We start from the raw sequence: 19853 nt of genomic DNA, 5'->3' as shown, positions 1-19853 counted from the left end.
TAATGGTGTTTATGTGAGCCATGACCAGTCTTTCAAAGCACTTCATGTGGTCAGTAGTCATTTAGGCAGGTTACCTTAGTGTTCTTGGGCACGGGGACTATGGTGGTCAGTTTGATACATGTTGGTATTACAGACTCAGTCAGGGACAGGTTGAAAATGTCAGTGAAGACGCTTGCCAGTTGGTCAGCGCATGCTCGGAATACACGTCCTCGTAATCCGTCTTGCCCTGCAGCCTTGTAAATGTTGACCTGTTTAAAGGTCTTACTCACATCGTCTACGGAGAGCGTGATCACACAGTCATCCAGAGCAACTGATGCTCTCCTGCGTGCTTCAGTGTTACTTGCCTCAAAATGAGCATAGGAGTAATTTAGCTTGTCTGGTAGCCTCGTGTCACTGGTCAGCTCATGGCTGTGCTTCCCTTTGTAGTCTGTAATAGTGTGCACGCCCTGCCACATCCGACGAGCGTCAGAGACGGTGTAGTATGATTCAATCTTCGTCCTGTATTGATGCTTTGCCTGTTTGATGGATCGTCGGAGGGGATAACGGGATTTCTTATAAGCTTCCGGGTTAGAGTCCCGCTCCTTTAACACGGCAGCTCTACCCTTTAGCTCAGTGCGATGTTGACTGTAATTCATGGCTTCAGGTTGTGGTATGTACGTACGGTCACTGTGGGGATGACGTCATCGATGCACTTATTGATGAAGCCAGTGACTGATGTGGTGTACTCCTCAATGCCATCGTAAGAATCGCGGAACATATTCCAGTCTGTGTAGTTTAGTATCTGCTTCATCTCACCACTTTCTTATTGACCCAGTCACTGATGCTTCCTGCTTAGTTTTTTGTTTGTAAGTAGGAATCAGGAGGATAGAATTATGGTCAGATTTGAAAAATGGAGGGCAAGGAAGAGCTTTGTACACGTCTCTGTGTGTGGAGTAAAGGTGGTCTAGAGGTTTTTTCCCTCTGGTTGCACATTTAACATTTTAGTAGAAATTCTGAAAAACTGATTTAAGTTTTCCTGCATTAATGTCCCCGGCCACTAGGATTGCCACCTCTGAATGAGCATTTTCCTGTTTACTTATAGCCGTATACAGCTCATTGAGTGCTGTCTTCGTGCCAGCATCGGTTTGTGGGGGTATGTAGACAGCTACGAAATATACAGATGAAAACTCTCTTGGTAAATATTGTGGTCTAGAGCTTATCATGAGATACTCTATCTCAGGTGAGCAAAACCTTGAGACTTCCTTAGATGTCATGCAGCAGCTGCTGTTTACAAATATACATAGACCTCCACCCCTTGTCTTACCAAAGGCCGCTGTTCTATCCTGCCGAAAAAGCTTAAAACCCGCCAGCTGTATGTTATTCATGTCGTTGTTCAGTCATGACCTACACCACCCGATGTTACAGGAAGGCCATAAAGATCATCAAGGACATCAACCACCCGAACCACTGCCTGTTCGCCCCGCTATCATCCAGAAGGCGAGGTCAGTACAGGTGCATCAAAGCTGGGACTGAGAGACTGAAAAACAGCTTCTATCTCAAGGCCATCAGACTGTTAAACAGCCACCACTAACATTGAGTGGCTGCTGCCAACACACTGTCATTGACACTGACCCAACTCCAGCCACTTTAATAATGGGAATTGATGGGAAAGTATGTAAATATATCACTAGCCACTTTAAACAATGCTACCTTATATAATGTTACTTACCCTACATTATTCATCTCATATGCATACGTATATACTGTACTCTACATCATCGACTGCATCCTTATGTAATACATGTATCACTAGCCACTTTAACTATGCCACTTTGTTTACTTTGTCTACATACTCATCTCATATGTATATACTGTACTCGATACCATCTACTGTATGCTGCTCTGTACCATCACTCATTCATATATCCTTATGTACATATTCTTTATCCCCTTACACTGTGTATAAGACAGTAGTTTTGGAATTGTTAGTTAGATTACTTGTTGGTTATCACTGCATTGTCGGAACTAGAAGCACAAGCATTTCGCTACACTCGCATTAACATCTGCTAACCATGTGTATGTGACAAATACAATTTGATTTGATTTGATTTGACTTGGTGAAACATAAGATATTACAGTTTTTAATGTTTCGTTGGTAGGATATATGTGATCGTAGTTCGTCTATTTTATTATCGATTGATTGTAAGTTGGCTAATATGACCGATGGTAAAGGTAGATTACCCTCTCGGTGACTGATCCTAACAAGGCACCCGGATCTTTGTCCACGATACCTCAGTCTCTTTCTCCTGCGAATGACAGGGATGAGGGCCTTGCCGGGCGTCTTAAGTAAATCCTTCCCGTCCAACTCGTGGGAAAAAAAGAATCTCCAGTAGGCAGATTTCTATGTTTGATTCGTTCAAAGGAATAGCCAAGGCTTTTATGTAGCCTAAGTAAAAATACATTCAGTATGCCAGTTATTGACTAAACCAAGCTTCAAACAGCATTTCCATGCACTCACTTCTCTTCCCCTCCAGCCGCTCTCCCCTTCTTTTCTCTCCATTGCTTCTATAGCACGCTGCAGTGTGTTCGATACCACACAGAAGATGCTGGCAGAGTTTCAGTACACTAATAGAAAAAAGGGTTCCAAAACGGTTATTCGGCTGTCCCCATAGGAAAACCCTTTTAGGATCAAACCATTTTTAGTTTTAGGTAGAACCCTTTTGGATTTCATGTAGAACTCTGTGGAAAGGGTTGTATATGGAACCCAAAAGGGTTCTATTTGGAAGCGTAAGGGTTCTTCAAAGGGTTCTCCTATGGGGACAGCCAAAGAACCCTTTAAGGTTCTAGATAACAAGTTCTCAGTGTAGAGCTGGCTCTTTAGGGGTCTGTGATAAGGCTGCAATTCTGATTTATGTGATTGTATCAACCATGTTTCTCCTTAAACAAGGCATAGTGGGAACTAACTAAATCTAATCACAGACTAAAGACAGGCTAAAAAGGACTGCCTGAATCTGTGCAGCTTTACTAAAAGATTTGCAAACCTCAAAATGTGTCTGTTTTGAAGACAAGCGTCGGAGCACACAACAGCACCCAGTGCTTGCATTTTCAAGTTACTTTGAAAAGGGGTAGGCATGTTAGTAGCCTGGCTACTTCAGGGACACATTTTCAAATAACTTTGACCAATATTAGGACTCCAAATTATCTGTGGGTTTTATATAATGGCATTGGAAGCGCAAGGTTAGCCTAACTCCTCAGAAACATTATATAGCAAATGTCTTTATGGACAAAACTTTCAAACTTTGGATTGATTGATTGATTGTATGTTTGTTTTTCTCCCATTTTTCAGCCTTGGAGGATGAACTGGACTTCGCCTTGGGTAAACAAACGCCAGCCTTCCTCAAGAAGTGTGTCTGCTACATCCGCAAGATCTCCAACTTCGACCGACATGCCAAGCTCCCGGAGATGGCCAAGTACATGGACATCGTCGTCGCTGAGGACCGCGTCATGCGTAACCAGGAAGCCTACGAACGTCTCTTAAAAGTGCGGGATGAGTTTATCCCAACAGTAGTGGCCTCGTCAAACCTCCGTGTCTACTCCTCTGTGACGCACTGCGATATGAAGCTAGGCTACTCCCAAGAGGTGGAGAGCCACTACGTTGAAGGCTTGTGTAAACAGTTCTACGAGGATATGGTGGACATCATCCAGGCCACGGTCCAGCAGAACTTTGACACAGAGACGGACCCCCTGTACGATGAGATCCTCCAGCACCTGTCCCTGTGTAAGAACCTCTCTTCGTTCTACGATTATAAGAGCGAGACACTGGACCTGGTGCAGGAATATCTGCTACCGTCTAAGGAGAGTAGGATGAGCCCTCTGGTTGTTTACGGTGGGCCATGCACGGGGAAGACACTGCTGCTAGCAGAGGTGGCCAAACAGGTGAGAGTCATGCCAATGTACCGTGGGGGGTGGACTTTTGGTCTTTCGGACTTAATGGGACTTCCTGGTTTAGATAAATGTTGATTAAAAAATAAAACGATGGCTTTAGCTAGCACAACAGACATTCATTCTCTCTGTGTTTGTCTGTGTGAGTGTGTCCATCTGTGTGTATGCCTCCTTCTGTGTGCGAGAGTATGCAAGTGTGTGCGTGTGCTCGCTACACATGCATTATCCATCTGAATGTGTTTGTTCGCTACATGTGAGTCCTATGTTTGTGTATGCATGGATGTGTGCCTGTATCGCTGTGTGCCCATACATGTGTGTGTGTCAAGTAAGTGTTCACTCTCTGGCCTGTCTGTTGCTGGGCCATCTGGCTGCTCAGCCAGTCGGGCCCATTAGGGTCATTTTGCAGGGAGCCCACAGTGCAGTCACCCGGGGCGGCTCTACCCTGCTTCTCTCTTCAACCTTTATAATGGATGCCATAAAATTGCCTTTTTGTAAGATAAAGTGATTTACTTTATGAAATACGGGCACGGAACAAAGCTTGACTAAGCCACACATATTTGGGCACAAAGCCAAACTCTCACAGTGTCATTCTGCTGCTCCATTGTGTTAAATATTTCTCTCCTAATTCACTGAAAGGCAGGCAAGATGAGTGCTGAGGAGACAGGGATGAAACATGCTGTTTATAGATTAAGACAGAACAACGGTGGAAAGGAGAGGGATGATAGGAGTTAGAGAAGGACTGTGGTAGGCTACACTATCATAGTTGTGTACACAGACACAGTAAGATTATTTCACCTCTAATAAATCACGGTTGACACATAATTTATCACAGGTGAAATAGATTGTTCAGATCGTTGCTTCAAATACATAACTCCAGCAGTTGTCGCAGAGATCAGTGCTAGACATTAAAGTGGGATGCCCCTGTTTTTCTTGATTAGCTTTGTCTTGCTTCTGCTTCTGTGGCCTTCAGGAGTTGTACATTGCCAGGATGAGTGGGGAGGTGGTCTGTGTTTTTGGATAAGAGGAGTGATGGGGGAATGGAGGGAGGTATGGAATGATGGATCTGTTGACACAGCCTATCGCCCGGAGCAGAATCACAGATTTTTGTCACTACCGCTAATTCTGTCATCAAATCAAATGTATTTATATAGCCCTTCGGACATCAGCTGATATCTCAAAGTGCTGTACAGAAACTCAGCCTAAAACCCCAAACAGCAAGCAATGCAGGTGTAGAAGCACGGTGGCTAGGAAAAACTCTCTCGAAAGGCCAAAACCTAGGAAGAAACCTGGAGAGGAACCAGGCTATGTGGGGTGGCCAGTCCTCTTCTGGCTGTGCCGGGTGGAGATTATAACTGAACATGGCCAAGATGTTAAAATGTTCATAAATTACCAGCATGGTCAAATAATAATAATGACAGTAGTTGTCGAGGGTACAGCACCTCAGGAGTAAATGTCAGTTAGCTTTTCATAGCCGATCATTAAGAGTATCTCTACCACTCCTGCTGTCTCTAGAGAGTTGAAAACAGCAGGTCTGGGACAGGTGGCACGTCCGGGGAACAGGTCAGGATTCCATAGCCGCAGGCAGAACAGTTGAAACTGGAGCAGCAGCACGGCCAGGTGGACTGGGGACAGCAAGGAGTCATCATACCAGGTAGTCCTGAGGCATGGTCCTAGGGCTCAGGTCTTCCGAGAGAAAGAGAGAATTAGAGAGAGCATACTTAAATTCACACAGGACACCGGATAAGACCGGAGAAGTACTCCAGATATAACAAACTGACCCTAGCCCCCCGACACATAAACTACTGCAGCATAAATACTGGAGGCTGAGACAGGAGGGGTCAGGAGACACTCTGGCCCCATCCAATGATACCCACGGACAGGGCCGAACGGGAAGGATATAACCCCACCCACTTCAACCACCAACTTACCATCCTGAGACAAGGCCGAGTATAGCCCAGAAAGATCTCCTCCACGGCACAACCCAAGGGAGGGGCGCCAACCCAGACAGGAAGATCACGTCATGAGACCTGCCGTACACTCCTTGGAGTTGCCATGCACTCCACACACACACACGTGCTCACATATTTTCTCACACACGTCACACACACCGAGATACACAAACCAACTCACATATGCACATACATATTTGTACCACATATAGGCACACACACACAGACACACACATTGGCTCTCTCACACACTCTCACACACCCACACTTCTGTAGCTTATCTCAGAGCCTCAAGAACTTCTCCGAAAGTGTCAAATTATGTTTAATGATTCTAGGAATCACAGCAGGGGGCCTTCGTTAATTTCTGGAATTAAACTATGAATATGCATGAAACAGGGAGTAGCGCTGATTCATAAAATCTCTTTCATTATGGGAAAGTCATTGGGTGTTTTTATCTTAGCCTTGGTGCCAGTCGTTTTCTGCTCTCTTGCCAACTCCTTATGGAATTGTCATGCGAAACATGTTTGGCTTGACAATGACAATGGAGTAGGCAAAAGCACAAACCGATCTGGGAGCAGGGTGCTTCTATTTTACTCTTGAGTATGTTTTCATTTTCACTTGTTGTTTTTCTGTTTAGCTCATGGCCTTGGCAAAGCTTAAAATGTTCACAGGATTGAATCTCTTGAATAATGTATTAGTTCTACAAACTGAGTTCCTCCCCCTTTCTAACGTTCTCTCCTTTTGCATATTTTTGATACTGAATGTTACAAGATTTTAAACAACTAATTATTGTAATTTTGTTTTACCTTTATTTAACTAGGGAAGTCAGTTAAGAACAATTTATTATATACAATGATGACCTGCCAAAAGGCAAAAGGCCTCCTGCGGGGACGGAGGGGCTGGAATTAAAAATAACAATGTAGGGCAAAACATACATTATGAAAAGAGAGACAAGACAACACTACAGAAAGAGAGACCTAAGACAAAATTACAGCATGGCATCAACACATGACAACACAGCATGGTAGGAACACAACATGACAACAACACGGTAGCAACACAATATGCCAGCAGCACAACATGGTAGCACCACAAACATGATACAAACATTGTTGGGCACAGACAACAGCACCAAGGGCAAAACGAGAGAGACAATAATGCATCCCCAGAAGCAGTCACAAGTGTCAGTAGGAGTGTGATTGAGTCTCTGAATGTAGAGATGAAGATAAAACTGTCCAGTTTGATAGTTTTTTGCAGCTTGTTCTAGTTCCTAGCTGCAGCGAACTGAAAGGAGAAGTAACCCAGGGATGTGTGTGCTTTGGAGCCCTTTAACAGAATGTGACTGGCAGAACTGGTGTTGTATGTGGAGGATGAGGGCTGCAATCGGTATCTCAGATAGAGGTAGAGTGAGGCCAAAGAGGGTTTTATAAATAACCATCAACCAGTGGGTCTTGTGTCGGGTATACAGAGATGGCCAGTTTACAGAGGAGTATAGAGTGCATTGTTGTGTCCTATAAGGAGCATTGGTGGCAAATTTTATGGACAAATGGTATTGGACATCTAGATGCTCAAGAGCACCCTTATTGTACCTGTCGATCTATAAATTACATCTCCGTAATCTAGCATAGGTAGAACGGAACACAACATGACAACAACACGGTAGCAACACAATATGGCAGCAGCACAACATGGTAGCACCACAAACATGGTACAAGACCCACTGGTTGAAGCTTATCATCTGAATCAGGGTTAGTTTGACAGCTGGGGTGAAAGAGGAGCGATTATGATAGAGGAAACCAAATCTAGATTTAAATTTAGCCAGCAGCTTTGATATGTGCTGAGAGAAGGACAGTGCACCGTTTAGCCATACTCCCAAGTACTTGTATGAGGTGACTACCTCAAGCTCTAAACCCTCAGCGGTAGTAATCACACCTGTGGGGAAAGGGGCATTCTTCTTACTGAAACACATTACCTTTGTTTTGGAAGTGTTCAGAACAGTGTTAAGGGCAGAGAAAACTTGTTGGACACTAAAAAAGCTTTGTTGTGGAGTGTTTAACACAAAATCCAGGGAGGGGCCAGAGAGGCCAGCTAAGTATAAGACTGTGTCATCTGCATACAAATAGATGAGAGACCTTCCTACTGCCTGAGCTATGTTGTTGATGTAAATTGAGAAGAGTGTGGAGCCTAGGATCGAGACTTGAGGTACTCCCTTGACAGACAATGGCTGAGACAGCAGATGTTCTAACTTTATACATTGGCCACACACTCTGTGCACTGCTCAGTGCTGATGAGGGTGTGCATCTTGTCAGTTCCTACTCTACTTTTCTTTTTATGGCTATTTTTGCATTAATTATTACTTTGTTTACTGAGATGTGCAATAATTTCCTACGATCGACAAACACTGGATCATGAATTGAAATTATACTTATGCCATTTACTTTATGTTCATATTTTTATCTTTTTTATTTATTATTGTTGTTAACTTCTTAGGGCTGCAATCCCATTAACGGGATGATAGTGAAAGTGCAGGGCGCCAAATTCAAAACAACAGAAATCTCATAATTAAAATTCCTCAAACATACATGTATTTTATACTGTATTAAAAGTAATCTTGTTGTTAATCCCACCACAGTGTCCGATTTCAAATAGGCTTTACAGCGAAAGCACCACAAACGATTATGTTAGGTCACCACCAACTCACAGAAAAACCTGACTCATTCAGTTCTTATTCAGTCCCACAACACAGTAGTAGCCTCATTCAAGTTTCTAAAGACTGTTGACATCTAGTGGAAGCAACTTCATTCATATCCCACTGTGAATTCAATAGGGCCTGGGTTGAAAATCGACCAACCTCAGATTTCTCACTTCCTGTTTGGATTTCTTCTCAGGTTTTTGCCTGCCATATGAGTTCTGTTATACTCATTCAAATAGTTTTAGAAACTTCAGAGTGTTTTCTATCCAATACTAATAATAATATGCATATATTAGCAACTGAGATTGAGGAGCAGGCCGTTTACTCTGGGCACATTTCATCCAAGCTACTCAATACTGTCAATGCAGCCAAAAGAAGATTGTCGAGAAGGAACCTGCGGATAAACATTTTTTTGGACGGTGTGTACACCGTACATACGGCTAATGAAATTTGAAACTCCAACCATTGCATCATATCACGCCCCATGTCTTCCAAATAGTAATTCCAGCTCCCTCCTCTTTAGTAGAGCTTTATTTTGCCTGCTGATTGTTTATTGTCTCCTGAGTCAGGCAGGGTTATATGGGCTGCATACAGGATAATTATTGAAACTCATTTTAAAGTGTAATGTGTGGGAAATGATTGCAAAAAGCTTGTAAAAAATGACAAAAGTAGTTACTCCTAGAAAGATGACCCGTTCCTCAAAATGGAGAGCACTTTGAGATGTTTTGAGACTTTGGAAACGTTTTTTATAAATGCAATCCATTATTGACAACATAGTCTGGTCTGTTCTCTCTGTGTGTTGTGTCACAGAGCTCTTTCATGAAAGACATCTAACCTTGAGAATGTTGCAAAATCTATGTTCTCTCTCTTTGTTGTTTCCAGGCCTACACGTGGCTCCAGACAGAGATGGGTCCTGAGACAGACCCGGTTGTCATTGTTCGCTTTGTGGGCTCCTCCGAGTTCGCCACAAACCTGCGCACCCTCCTCCAGAGCATCTGCGAGCAGATAGCCATCAACTACCATTGCCTGATCCACTTCTTGCCCAACAAGATCCAGGAGATGAGGGAGCTGCTAGTCAACCTGCTGGGGGAGCCCTCTTTCCATCGGCCCCTGGTCATCATCTTGGATGCCCTGGAGCAGCTCTCGGAAGCCGACGAGGCCCGCGAGCTGTGGTGGCTCCCCGCCCACCTGCCTCGCACTGTCCGCATCGTGGTCTCCACTTTACCCAACAAACACGGAATCCTCCAGAAGCTCCGCTGTTTGATTCATGATGAAGGGCGCTACGTAGAGCTGGTGCAGCGGGACCGTAAGGCCTGTAGTCAGATACTGAAGCAGCAGCTGCTGGGGTTGAAGAGAAAGGTGACTTCGGGACAGCAGATCTACGTCAATGAAGCGCTGGCCAAGTGTACGCTTCCCATGTTTGTCAACCTCATTTACCAGGAGGTGGTGCATTGGCGCTCGCACAAGGATGTGGATGACAAGTCACTGTGCTCCACCGTGCACGAGAGCATCGAGCAGCTCTTCTACTCTGTGGAGAACAAGCTGGGGCAGCGGTTCGTATTCAGGTCACTGGGATACATCACCATGGCCAATGTGGGGTTAACGGAGGTAGAGCTGGAAGATATTCTGTCATTGGATAACAGTGTGTTGGGAGATATCATGGTGAGTTCAAATCTAAAAAACCCACTGAGGATCTCTTATGACCTGATTGCGAGGCTGAAAGAGGAACTGGAGGGGTACCTGCTGGAAAGGCAGGTGCATAATGTTACCCTGATGATGTGGGCCAACAGACACCTGCAACTCATCGCCCAGAAGTTGTATCTTAGCAACGAGGAAGATGTGCACCAGATGCACAGCCTCCTAGCCGAATACTTCCTGGGGGCATGGTCGGGAGGCAGGAAAAAGATCTTCCACTGTGACAACAACCACTTTGCCTCGCTTAACATCTCCCAACACAAGAATCCACACTCCCAGCAGCCATCCCACAAAGAAGCATCCACCGAGAAGTACTCCTATGACAGGCAGACCCCCGAGCAGCCCTGGGTGTTCCAGTGCAACCTTCTGGAGCCTGATATCTTCTTTGTCAACCACAGGAAGATGACGGAGCTCCTCTACCATCTAACTCGGAGCGGCCGCATGGACGACCTCGTGTACGGGGTTATCATGAACTTCAGCTGGCTCTACACCATGATCAAGATAGGGCAGTTTGAGAAGGCACTGACCGACATAGATGTAGCCTACAACTACTCCCAGGAGAAAGAACTCAAGTTTTTGGCCACCACGCTGCGCAGCATCAAGATCAAAGTGATGAAGAACCCGGCATCCCTGTCCGCAGAGCTGCAGCAGAGGCTCCTCCCTGTGGTCACCTCTTTACCCAAGCTCCAACACCTCCTCCTGGAATGCGACAAGGACGGCCCCAAATACTGCTCCATTGTGCCCCTCCACTCGTCCATGGATGTCACCTACAGCCCTGAAAGGCTGCCGCTGTGCTCCAGCTACATGCAGATCGTGGAGATCCTGCCCACCCTAGCCCCCAACATCGTACTTGTGGCCCTGGAGGATGGGTCTGTGAGCACATGGGATGTGGAGAGCAGGCAGCTCCTCCGGCAGATAGACACGGCCCATTCGGTTGTCCTGGGAATCAGGCTAACCAGCGACGAGAAGTACCTGGTTGTGGCAACCACCAAGAACACGCTACTCATATATGACAACCATAAGTCTTGCTTGCTGTCCGAAGTGGACATCAAGAACTCCAAGCACTGTGGTATCACAGGAGGGGTGGCCTTCATCAATGGGTTCACCCTGTCCAGCCATCATGCCTTGGCCTGGCTAGAGGCCAGTAAAGATGTCAATGTCATCGATCTGCTCTACGGCTGGCCCCTCTACCTGTTCCACTGCTGGTATGAGGTCACCTGCGTCCAATGCTCTCCAGATGGAATGTACGCCTTCTGTGGTCAGTACCTCAACACCACGTCCATCTTCCACCTGGGGACTGGGGACAAGCTAGGTACGGTCACGTCGCAGTTCTCCGGGGGATTTGTCAAGTCCATCTTGGTCCTGGACACCATTCACCAGATGGTGATGATCGATAATGAGGGGAGCCTGTCGGTGTGGAACACCAAAGAGATCACCAACCCCAGACTGGTGGAAGATTATGACTGCCGGGGGGATGAGAACGAGGTCGTAGGCATTGAGCTGTCAGAAGACCAGCGCTCCATCCTCATCTGCAAAGACAAGAGCATTGAGGTCCTGGACACCAAGTTGTGGAAGATGGCAGAGAAGTTCACGGCCAAGCATGCTGAGCGATTCGTGGCTGCAGTCCTCTCAAAAAATGGCCAAAGTATTGTGGCCTCCATGGAGAACACGTCATCCATATTTGTGTGGAGGAGAGACAGTGGGCAGTGCATGGCCAGCCTGATTGAGATCTCTGGGGCCATTGTCAAACTCATCAAGTCCATCCACCACAACCTGCTCCTGTCTGTGGCCAGCAGTGGAGTGCTATCAGTCTGGGACATTGACATCATTACAGCCATGTCCAACATTGACAAAACAGGCAAGAAGATTCAGAGCTTACAGCTTTCTGGCAGGGAGGACTTTGTGTTCACCATGGACGGCTCTGAAGCCATCCACATGTGGAACTTCAGCACAGGCTTCATAGAGACTGTCTTCAAGCATGAGGGCTTGGTGGAAAACTGTGTCCTGACATCCTCTGGGGAACTCATGGTGACGTCGGATGACAAGTGCAGCCAGTACATCTGGCACACGGCCACTGGCGAAAACATCTTTCGCATCAACGGACAGAAGATATCTCAGCTCCTGATGACCCACAATGACCAGTTTGTGGTTTCCCTCTGCGAACAGAACTGCTCCCGAGTCTGGAGGCTGGCCACTGGACACAAGGTGTGCAACATCCTGGTGACCCTACAGAATGCACTGATCACCACCGCAAACACCTTCCTAGTGGGGATCACAAAAAACAAGCTGCTCGCTGTTAGCCTCTGGTCAGGCAGTATTTCCAAGAAGTTTGTCTGTGACGATGGCATTAGCATTATCAACTTCAAACTCATTCCTGACTGCCCAGACTTTGTTGTCTTCATCACATCTACAGAGACTGTGTTTATATGGAGTGTGGCAGATGAGTCTGTCTGTAGACGGGTCCAGCTGCCTACTAACTTCCTAAAAAATCTGGAGGAGTTCCAAATTTCACCAAATGGGAAACTGGGAATCATCTCCAAAGGTGACGAGAACATTAACGTGTTGGATCTTCATAGCGGGAAGCTGAGACTTGTCCACGCCGCCGGTATCATCTGGCGGCAGAAGCTGTCGAGGGACGGGCGCTACCTGGTCTATGTCTGCTTCCGGAACAGTAATGAGGATGACGAGGTGGGCGTGGTGTCCAACCTGATCGTGATGCGTCTGGCAGATGGAAAGAGCATCGGGACATGCTCCCTCTACAAGACGCCCACCTTCCTCTGCCTGTCCCAGCGAGCGCTCAACATCATCATTGGCTTCGAGGATGGCAGCATTGGCACCTATACGGTGGTGGACAGGGTGGATGCCGCGCTCAAGATCAAGATTGCCACATCCAACAGTCGGCAGATCGTCAACAATGCCTCACAAAAGATAAGGCCCAAGTGTGGCAACCACGCCTTCAAGACCATTGCAGACTGCTTGTGGAGGGAGTCCACCGAGGTCTTCTCCAGGGATAGCCCCATCAACGTGTCTGACTCTGGGGAGGCTGAGACCACCATCCCCACCAAAAAGAACGAACTATTGCAGTGAAAGTGGGAGAGTGGAGCAATGGGCGAAGATTCTAGGTAGGTGGGATTGAGGTGGATGTATGAGGTTTCTCGGGGGGATGCAGTTTACTCTTGTTTACAGCCACCTGAATTAGCTGCAGATGTCAGTCTCCTGGGTACGAACTGACTACTACTATAATGCTGCACTCAAGTCATGTATGACAACCTTTATGGTATCGTTTTAGTTTTTTTCTTCACATGATGAAGTTGTTTTTTATGGTTTGAAAACTAGAATAAATATATAGAAAATATATATTTAATCTATTGTTTTGCCATTGTGTCATTTTGCATTTGAAGAACAAAATTGATATTTACATTTCTCTGTTTTACATATCCAAAGCCATTCCAGTGAGCTTGAATACTCTTCCTTATACATGCTTTTCTTAAGAAATATCTAGAGAGAGAGAGAGAGAGAGAGAGAGAGAGAGAGAGAGAGAGGTGTGTGTGAAATTAAGAGATATCATCAGTCAAGGATAACTCATCAGCACCCTAACATTTTTGTTTTCCAACATATTTCATTGCTCTCAAAGCAAACATTCTATTTGCCAAATTTCCGATACTAGTTTGATGTTTTGTTCTGTTGACAATGGTCCATTTTGTAAGGCTTATATAACTTACATCATGACCGAATTGTTTGAGTGCTTTACTGTGATTATGTTGAAGAATTATAGAGAAAATGTATTATCTTTACTAATGAAGACGTTTAAGTCCACTTATAATATATTGCCAGTTTAAGAGTATATTTGAATGTGTCCATATGGAAGCCAGTATATGCTATTATTGTATGTCATGTAACTTGAATTACTTTTAAAAACGTACAAGTTGGCGACACAATTGACATACTGGTAATGAATGTTTCTACTGTATTCTTTTTATGGTCAGGACTGACTTACCTGTTTAGAGATATTTATATTTTCATAAATGTTGTACTTGAATTTTGTTACAGTTGTTTAACTGGAGTTATTCTAACAGAAAAATATAAACTTATATCTGAAGCAATATGAAATAGTGTGTATGCATTGTTTGTACGGAACATTTTAATGTAATAAAATGGTTAACTTTTCGCCTCCAGACCTTTGTCATGCTTCTCATTGCAGCAGTCTGAGGTTGTTACTGATCATCTAGATCAGTGGGCCTCACACTGTGGGCCTCAAACTCAGTCTGGCTTTCAACTTACTCTTGAAGGTTGTAATAGTAGAATGCACAAGGTGCAATTTCGAAATTGGGTAGTGCATCATCAATTGTCATCTTGTCATGTCAGTCATTGCATACCTTAGAGAGCTATTTATAACTTGTCAGAAACGTCTAGCTCAACGCCACTTGATGTTCCCCAATGCTGGACTGTGGGCCTGAGTGAAAAATGTCCCGTCTAGACAACCTGAAATAGTGTGTTTTCCCCTCTGGTTAAGAATGTTTTTTCTTGCTGTTCTTGGCAATGGCCACACACAGGTGCATTATATGTACTCATTGAACATGAACTGATACCCCCCTTCTCTCTCTTTCTCTCATTTGGATAAACATTACACACACACACACAAGCAGAGATGTAACATTAGTTGATGGGTAAAGTAATTGCCCTGACCATTCTGCGCTCAGCTCCAGACAAGCGTGCTGTTGGACAGCGTCATTATCATTAGGTTATGTACAGAGCACCTGGAGCTCTCTGACACTGCCCTGCAGCTACAGCCACACACACACACACGCAGATCATGTGATTGGACGGCTGAAGCTTTTTGCTTTGGGCTACCAACTTAATTCTCTGAGGCCGGTGTCTGATCTGCTGTGTGCCAAGTGAGCAAGTGGCCATGCCTTCCATTGTAATGACGGAGGGTGAGCTCATGTCTTATGGCGTCCACGATAAATCCCTCTGAAAACAGAATGAGCTGGCTGCAGCAAGCACATTACTCATACACCAAAGACAGCAGCAGACTCCTCCACACACAAACACACAATAATTACAGTTTTTCAAACCGGGAGGGCTCGCTAGACCACAAATCTAACCTGTGTGTGTCTTTACAGTAGGCTATGCACAGTATGACATTATCTGTATTTACTCAGCCCTAACTCAGCCCTCACTGCCTTATTGTGTAGTCATATTGACACTTGAGCATAGGGGCCTTCTTTTGTCATCACCCTCTTTTTCCATCTTTCATTATACAACCTGTGATCAGAAGGGTTTGAATGTGACTCACCCTCACCACCTCATCTCTCTATCTCTCTTCTTACCTCTCTCTCTGCCGAGTACTAAAAGATTAAACCACCCAAGACTACATACAATATATTAATCATGAGGTGGGCCGAAATTTTAATCAAAGCTCTTCACTCCCTAGCTAGCCGCTTCGCTGTTGGGAAAAACAATCCCCTACATCCTTCTATAGATACAGCAAATCAGAGCCACCCATATAGAAAATACTATATTATACTATGTATTTACAATTGTATTCTACAGTATACTACAACATTCTATATCAATCAATCAATCAATCAAATGTATTCATAAAGCCCTTACTGCTCTTTAAATATGTTTGATATGTTCGTCAAAAGAAAGATCAGGGTCCAGATTAGCAGAGGTCATTCACAGTTTAATTTGAGACGACTGTACATCCATCGTGTTTTCCGAATGACATCATCTAAAGGTAGCATATATTGTGAAAAAAATAGTGGTCCTAGAACGGAACCTTGAGAAACACCAAAACTTACCGCGTAGACCAATTACAGTTTCCAATCTCTCCAAAAGAATGTGGTGATCAATGGTGTCAAAAGCGGCACTAAGGACTAGGAACACGAAAATAGACGCAGCGCCTTGGTCTGACACCATTAAAAGGTAATTTATCACATTCACGAGTGCGGTCTCGGTACTATGATCGGGTCTAAAACCAGACTGGAGCATTTCGTATACATTATTTGTCTTCAGGAAGGCAGTGAGTTGCTGAGGAACAGCTTTTTCCATAAAAACGAGAGGAATGGGTGCTTTATCAGGAGAGGCTTTAATACTGCTACTTTTAATGAGTTTGGTACACATCCAGAGCCGTTTAGGGAGCCGTTTATTATGTTCAACAAGCACAGGAAGAAGCTCTTTCATTATATTTTGAATATGGGGGGACCTTTTTGGCCATCTAAAGCACATTTTCTGCATTTCTACACAATCCAATGTGTCTATTTAGAAGCAAAGAAACCCACAGTCATCAAGCTAATTAATCATCATTAAATATGTTTAAGTGATTGATGAGACTGAACTAGATCAAATGTAATTAAATAATCAATATTGTGTGGCACCTTTAACCAATAGCCTAACAAATTAACAACTCTTAACAAAATACAAAGACTTTTAATTGTCTTTATTAAGACATCCTCCATGTCAAATTACAGCCAGACTGCCCAGCCAGCCCGAGACGCTTGCATTCCTGACCCCCACCAGTCTAGAATAAAACTCAACTCTCTCCCAAAACAATCTGCATCCCACATTTCCCTTGGACTCAGCAAAATCTTTGAAATTGTTGCATGTTGCAATTATATTTTGTTCAGTATAATTCATATCATAGGCCTAGTAGTACTGTAGAGCTCTTTTTACTTGCACACAATATAGCTGGATCGCCCCATCCTGTCCCTAGGGATCCACGCCCTGTAGCGCTCCAAACCAAAACACCCCACTCAGCTTGAGGATCTTCGTGAAACATTCATTATTGGTTTTGGGGTTTGTTAGGCTACGGCCAGGGTGACAACCCATAAGACGGCAGACCCCCAGGGTCAGGACTGAGCAGCCGAGCAGATGTCTCCCCTGACATGGGCATGTTTTCAATACAGACTCCTTTTGTTGTACTGTATTCCATATAAGGCATTCAGACCTAATGAAAGCTACCCTGTAAACCCTTAATCTTGAAAAAAATGTAATCTTTGTAAATTATATCATAAATAGGACTGATGGAGTTATGTCGCACATGCAGCTAACTCAAGTATATGGAAAAGTCTGCTCTTCCCAAAATTACAACCAACTAATTGCAGCATTACCGCAAAAATGGAAGAGGCAAGTGGAAGGGGGATAAGTAAGGAACTTGTCTGCCGGCCCTGCATTAAAAACCAACATTGATTAAAGCAAATTTTGATAATTAAAAATATATAGCAGCTTCTTATTAAGGACCAAAAAATTGACAGCTGTGCCATATAGATTGCAAAATAGTTGGGAAGAGATTTTCAGTATACCAATTCCATGGCACATGGTTTATGAATTGACACGCAATATGACACCGGATTTCAATTTAAATTATTGTACAATATTCTTGCAACCAATAGAATGTTATGTATATGGGGGAAACAACCTTCCCAGCTCTGCAGATTTGCTGCGAGGAGGCAGAGTCATTTGATTATTTATTTGGGTACTGTCCATATGTAGCTCGTTTTTGGTCACAGGTCCAGGAATGGCTGAAGATTTGCAACATTTACCTGGCGACAACGCTGCAGATAGTAATCGATCAATAATATAATAATACGTTTATCAAAAATGTTTATCTTTAATTTACAATCTGTAGAAACTATGAGAATAGAAAGGTTCAGAACTTATGTGAAGCATCACAGCACAGATGAAAAATATAAGGCAAATAGAAATTCAATATGGCAGGTGTTAAAGAAGAAGTTACTACAGGTCTGTGAGAGCCAGAAATCTTGCTTGTTTGTAGGTGACCAAATACTTATTTTCCACCTTAATTTGCAAATAAATTCATTAAAAATCCTACAATGTGATTTTCTGGATTTTTTTTTCTAATTTTGTCTGTCATAGTTGAAGTGTACCTATGATGGAAATTACAGGCCTCTCTCATCTTTTAAAGTGGGAGAACTTGCACTATTGGTGGCGGACTAAATACTTTTTTGCTCCACTGTATATAATACGTATAAACTGGAAGTATATAAGCCTAAGTGTTATTGTTTGTTAGTTTACTCCAACTAGGGGAGGGGTGGTAGGGTTTGCAGGAAATATATTTTATATTTTCAAAAGAAATCTATGTAAATATATATGTGTGTATATGTATGAGTGTTTGTATGTATGTTTATGTATGTGTATATGTATGAGTGTTTATATATACAGTTGAAGTCGGAAGTTTACATACACTTAGGTTGGAGTCATTAAATCTTGTTTTTCAACCACTCCACAAATGTCTTGTTAACAAACTATAGTTTTGGCAACTACTACTACTAAAACTTCTACTTTCTGCATGAAACAAGTAATTTTCCCAACAATTGTTTACAGACAGATTATTTCACTTGTAATTCACTGTATCACAATTGCAGTGGGTCAGAAGATTACATACACTAAGTTGACTGTGCCTTTAAACACTTTGGAAAATTCCAGAAAATTATGTAATGGCTGTAGAAGCTTCTGATAGGCATCATTGACATAATTTGAGTCAATTGGAGTTGTCCCTATGGATATCTTTCAAGGCGTATCTTCAAACTCAGTGCCTGTTTGCTTGACATTGTGGGAAAATCAAAAGAAATCAGCAAAGACCTCAGAAAAAAATGTAGACCTCCACAGGTCTGGTTCATCCTTGAGAGCAATTTCCAAACACCTGAAGGTACCACGTCCATCTGTACAAGCAATAGTACGCAAGTAAAACACCATTGGACCACACAGCAATCATACCGCTCAGGAAGGAAACCGGTTCTATCTCCTAGTGATGAATGTACTTTGGTGCGTGAGTTACTGGCTTACTAGGGCTCTTTCATACCGTCCCTAGGAAGGGTGCGTCACTTGAGTGGGTTGAGTCACTGATGTGATCTTCCTTTCTGGGTTGGCGCCCCCCCTTGGGTTGTGCCGTGGCGGAGAACTTTGTGGGCTATACTCGGCCTTGCCTCAGGATGGTAAGTTGGTGGTTGAAGATATCCCTCTAGTGGTGTGGGGGCTGTGCTTAGGCAAAGTGGGTGGGGTTATATCCTTCCTGTTTGGCCCTATCTGGGGGTGTCCTCGGATGGAGCCACAGTGTCTCCTGACCCCTCCTGTCTCAGCCTCCAGTATTCATGCTGCAATAGTTTATGTGTCGGGGGGCTAGGGTCAGTTTGTTATATCTGGAGTACTTCTCATGTCCTATCCGGTGTCCTGTGTGAATTTAAGTATGCTCTCTCTAATTCTCTCTTTCTTTCTCTCTCTCGGAGGACCTGAGCCCTAGGACCATGCCTCAGGACTACCTGACATGATGACTCCTTGCTGTCCCCAGTCCACCTGGCCGTGCTGCTGCTCCAGTTTCAACTGTTCTGCCTGTGATTATTATTATTTGACCATGCTGGTCATTTATGAACATTTGAACATTTTGGCCATGTTCTGTTACAATCTCCACCCGGCACAGCCAGAAGAGGACTGGCCACCCCACATAGCCTGGTTCCTCTCGAGGTTTCTTCCTAGGTTTTGGCCTTTCTATGGAGTTTTTCCTAGCCACCGTGCTTCTACACCTGCATTGCTTTCTGTTTGGGGTTTTAGGCTGGGTTTCTGTACAGCACTTTAAG

At 44.1% G+C, this 19853-nt stretch overlaps 1 protein-coding gene across 1 annotated transcript in view; it reads left to right on the top strand.

Annotated features, from left to right (window-relative positions):
- LOC118368618 (NACHT and WD repeat domain-containing protein 2) overlaps positions 1–14315 on the top strand; it is a 90826-nt gene extending 76511 nt beyond the window's left edge. The window contains exons 7-8 of the mRNA XM_035752880.2: positions 3326–3915; positions 9445–14315. Of these exons, the coding sequence (XP_035608773.1) occupies positions 3326–3915; positions 9445–13344 (4490 nt within the window). The 3' untranslated portion in view covers positions 13345–14315. The remainder of the gene's footprint in view (positions 1–3325; positions 3916–9444) is intronic.
- Positions 14316–19853: the final 5538 nt, after the last annotated feature.

This window comes from Oncorhynchus keta, chromosome 35, assembly GCF_023373465.1.
Source record: "Oncorhynchus keta strain PuntledgeMale-10-30-2019 chromosome 35, Oket_V2, whole genome shotgun sequence".
Lineage (NCBI taxonomy): Eukaryota > Metazoa > Chordata > Actinopteri > Salmoniformes > Salmonidae > Oncorhynchus > Oncorhynchus keta.
The sequence above is the reverse complement of the archived record's forward strand: the minus strand, read 5'-3'. Positions and strand labels throughout refer to the sequence as shown.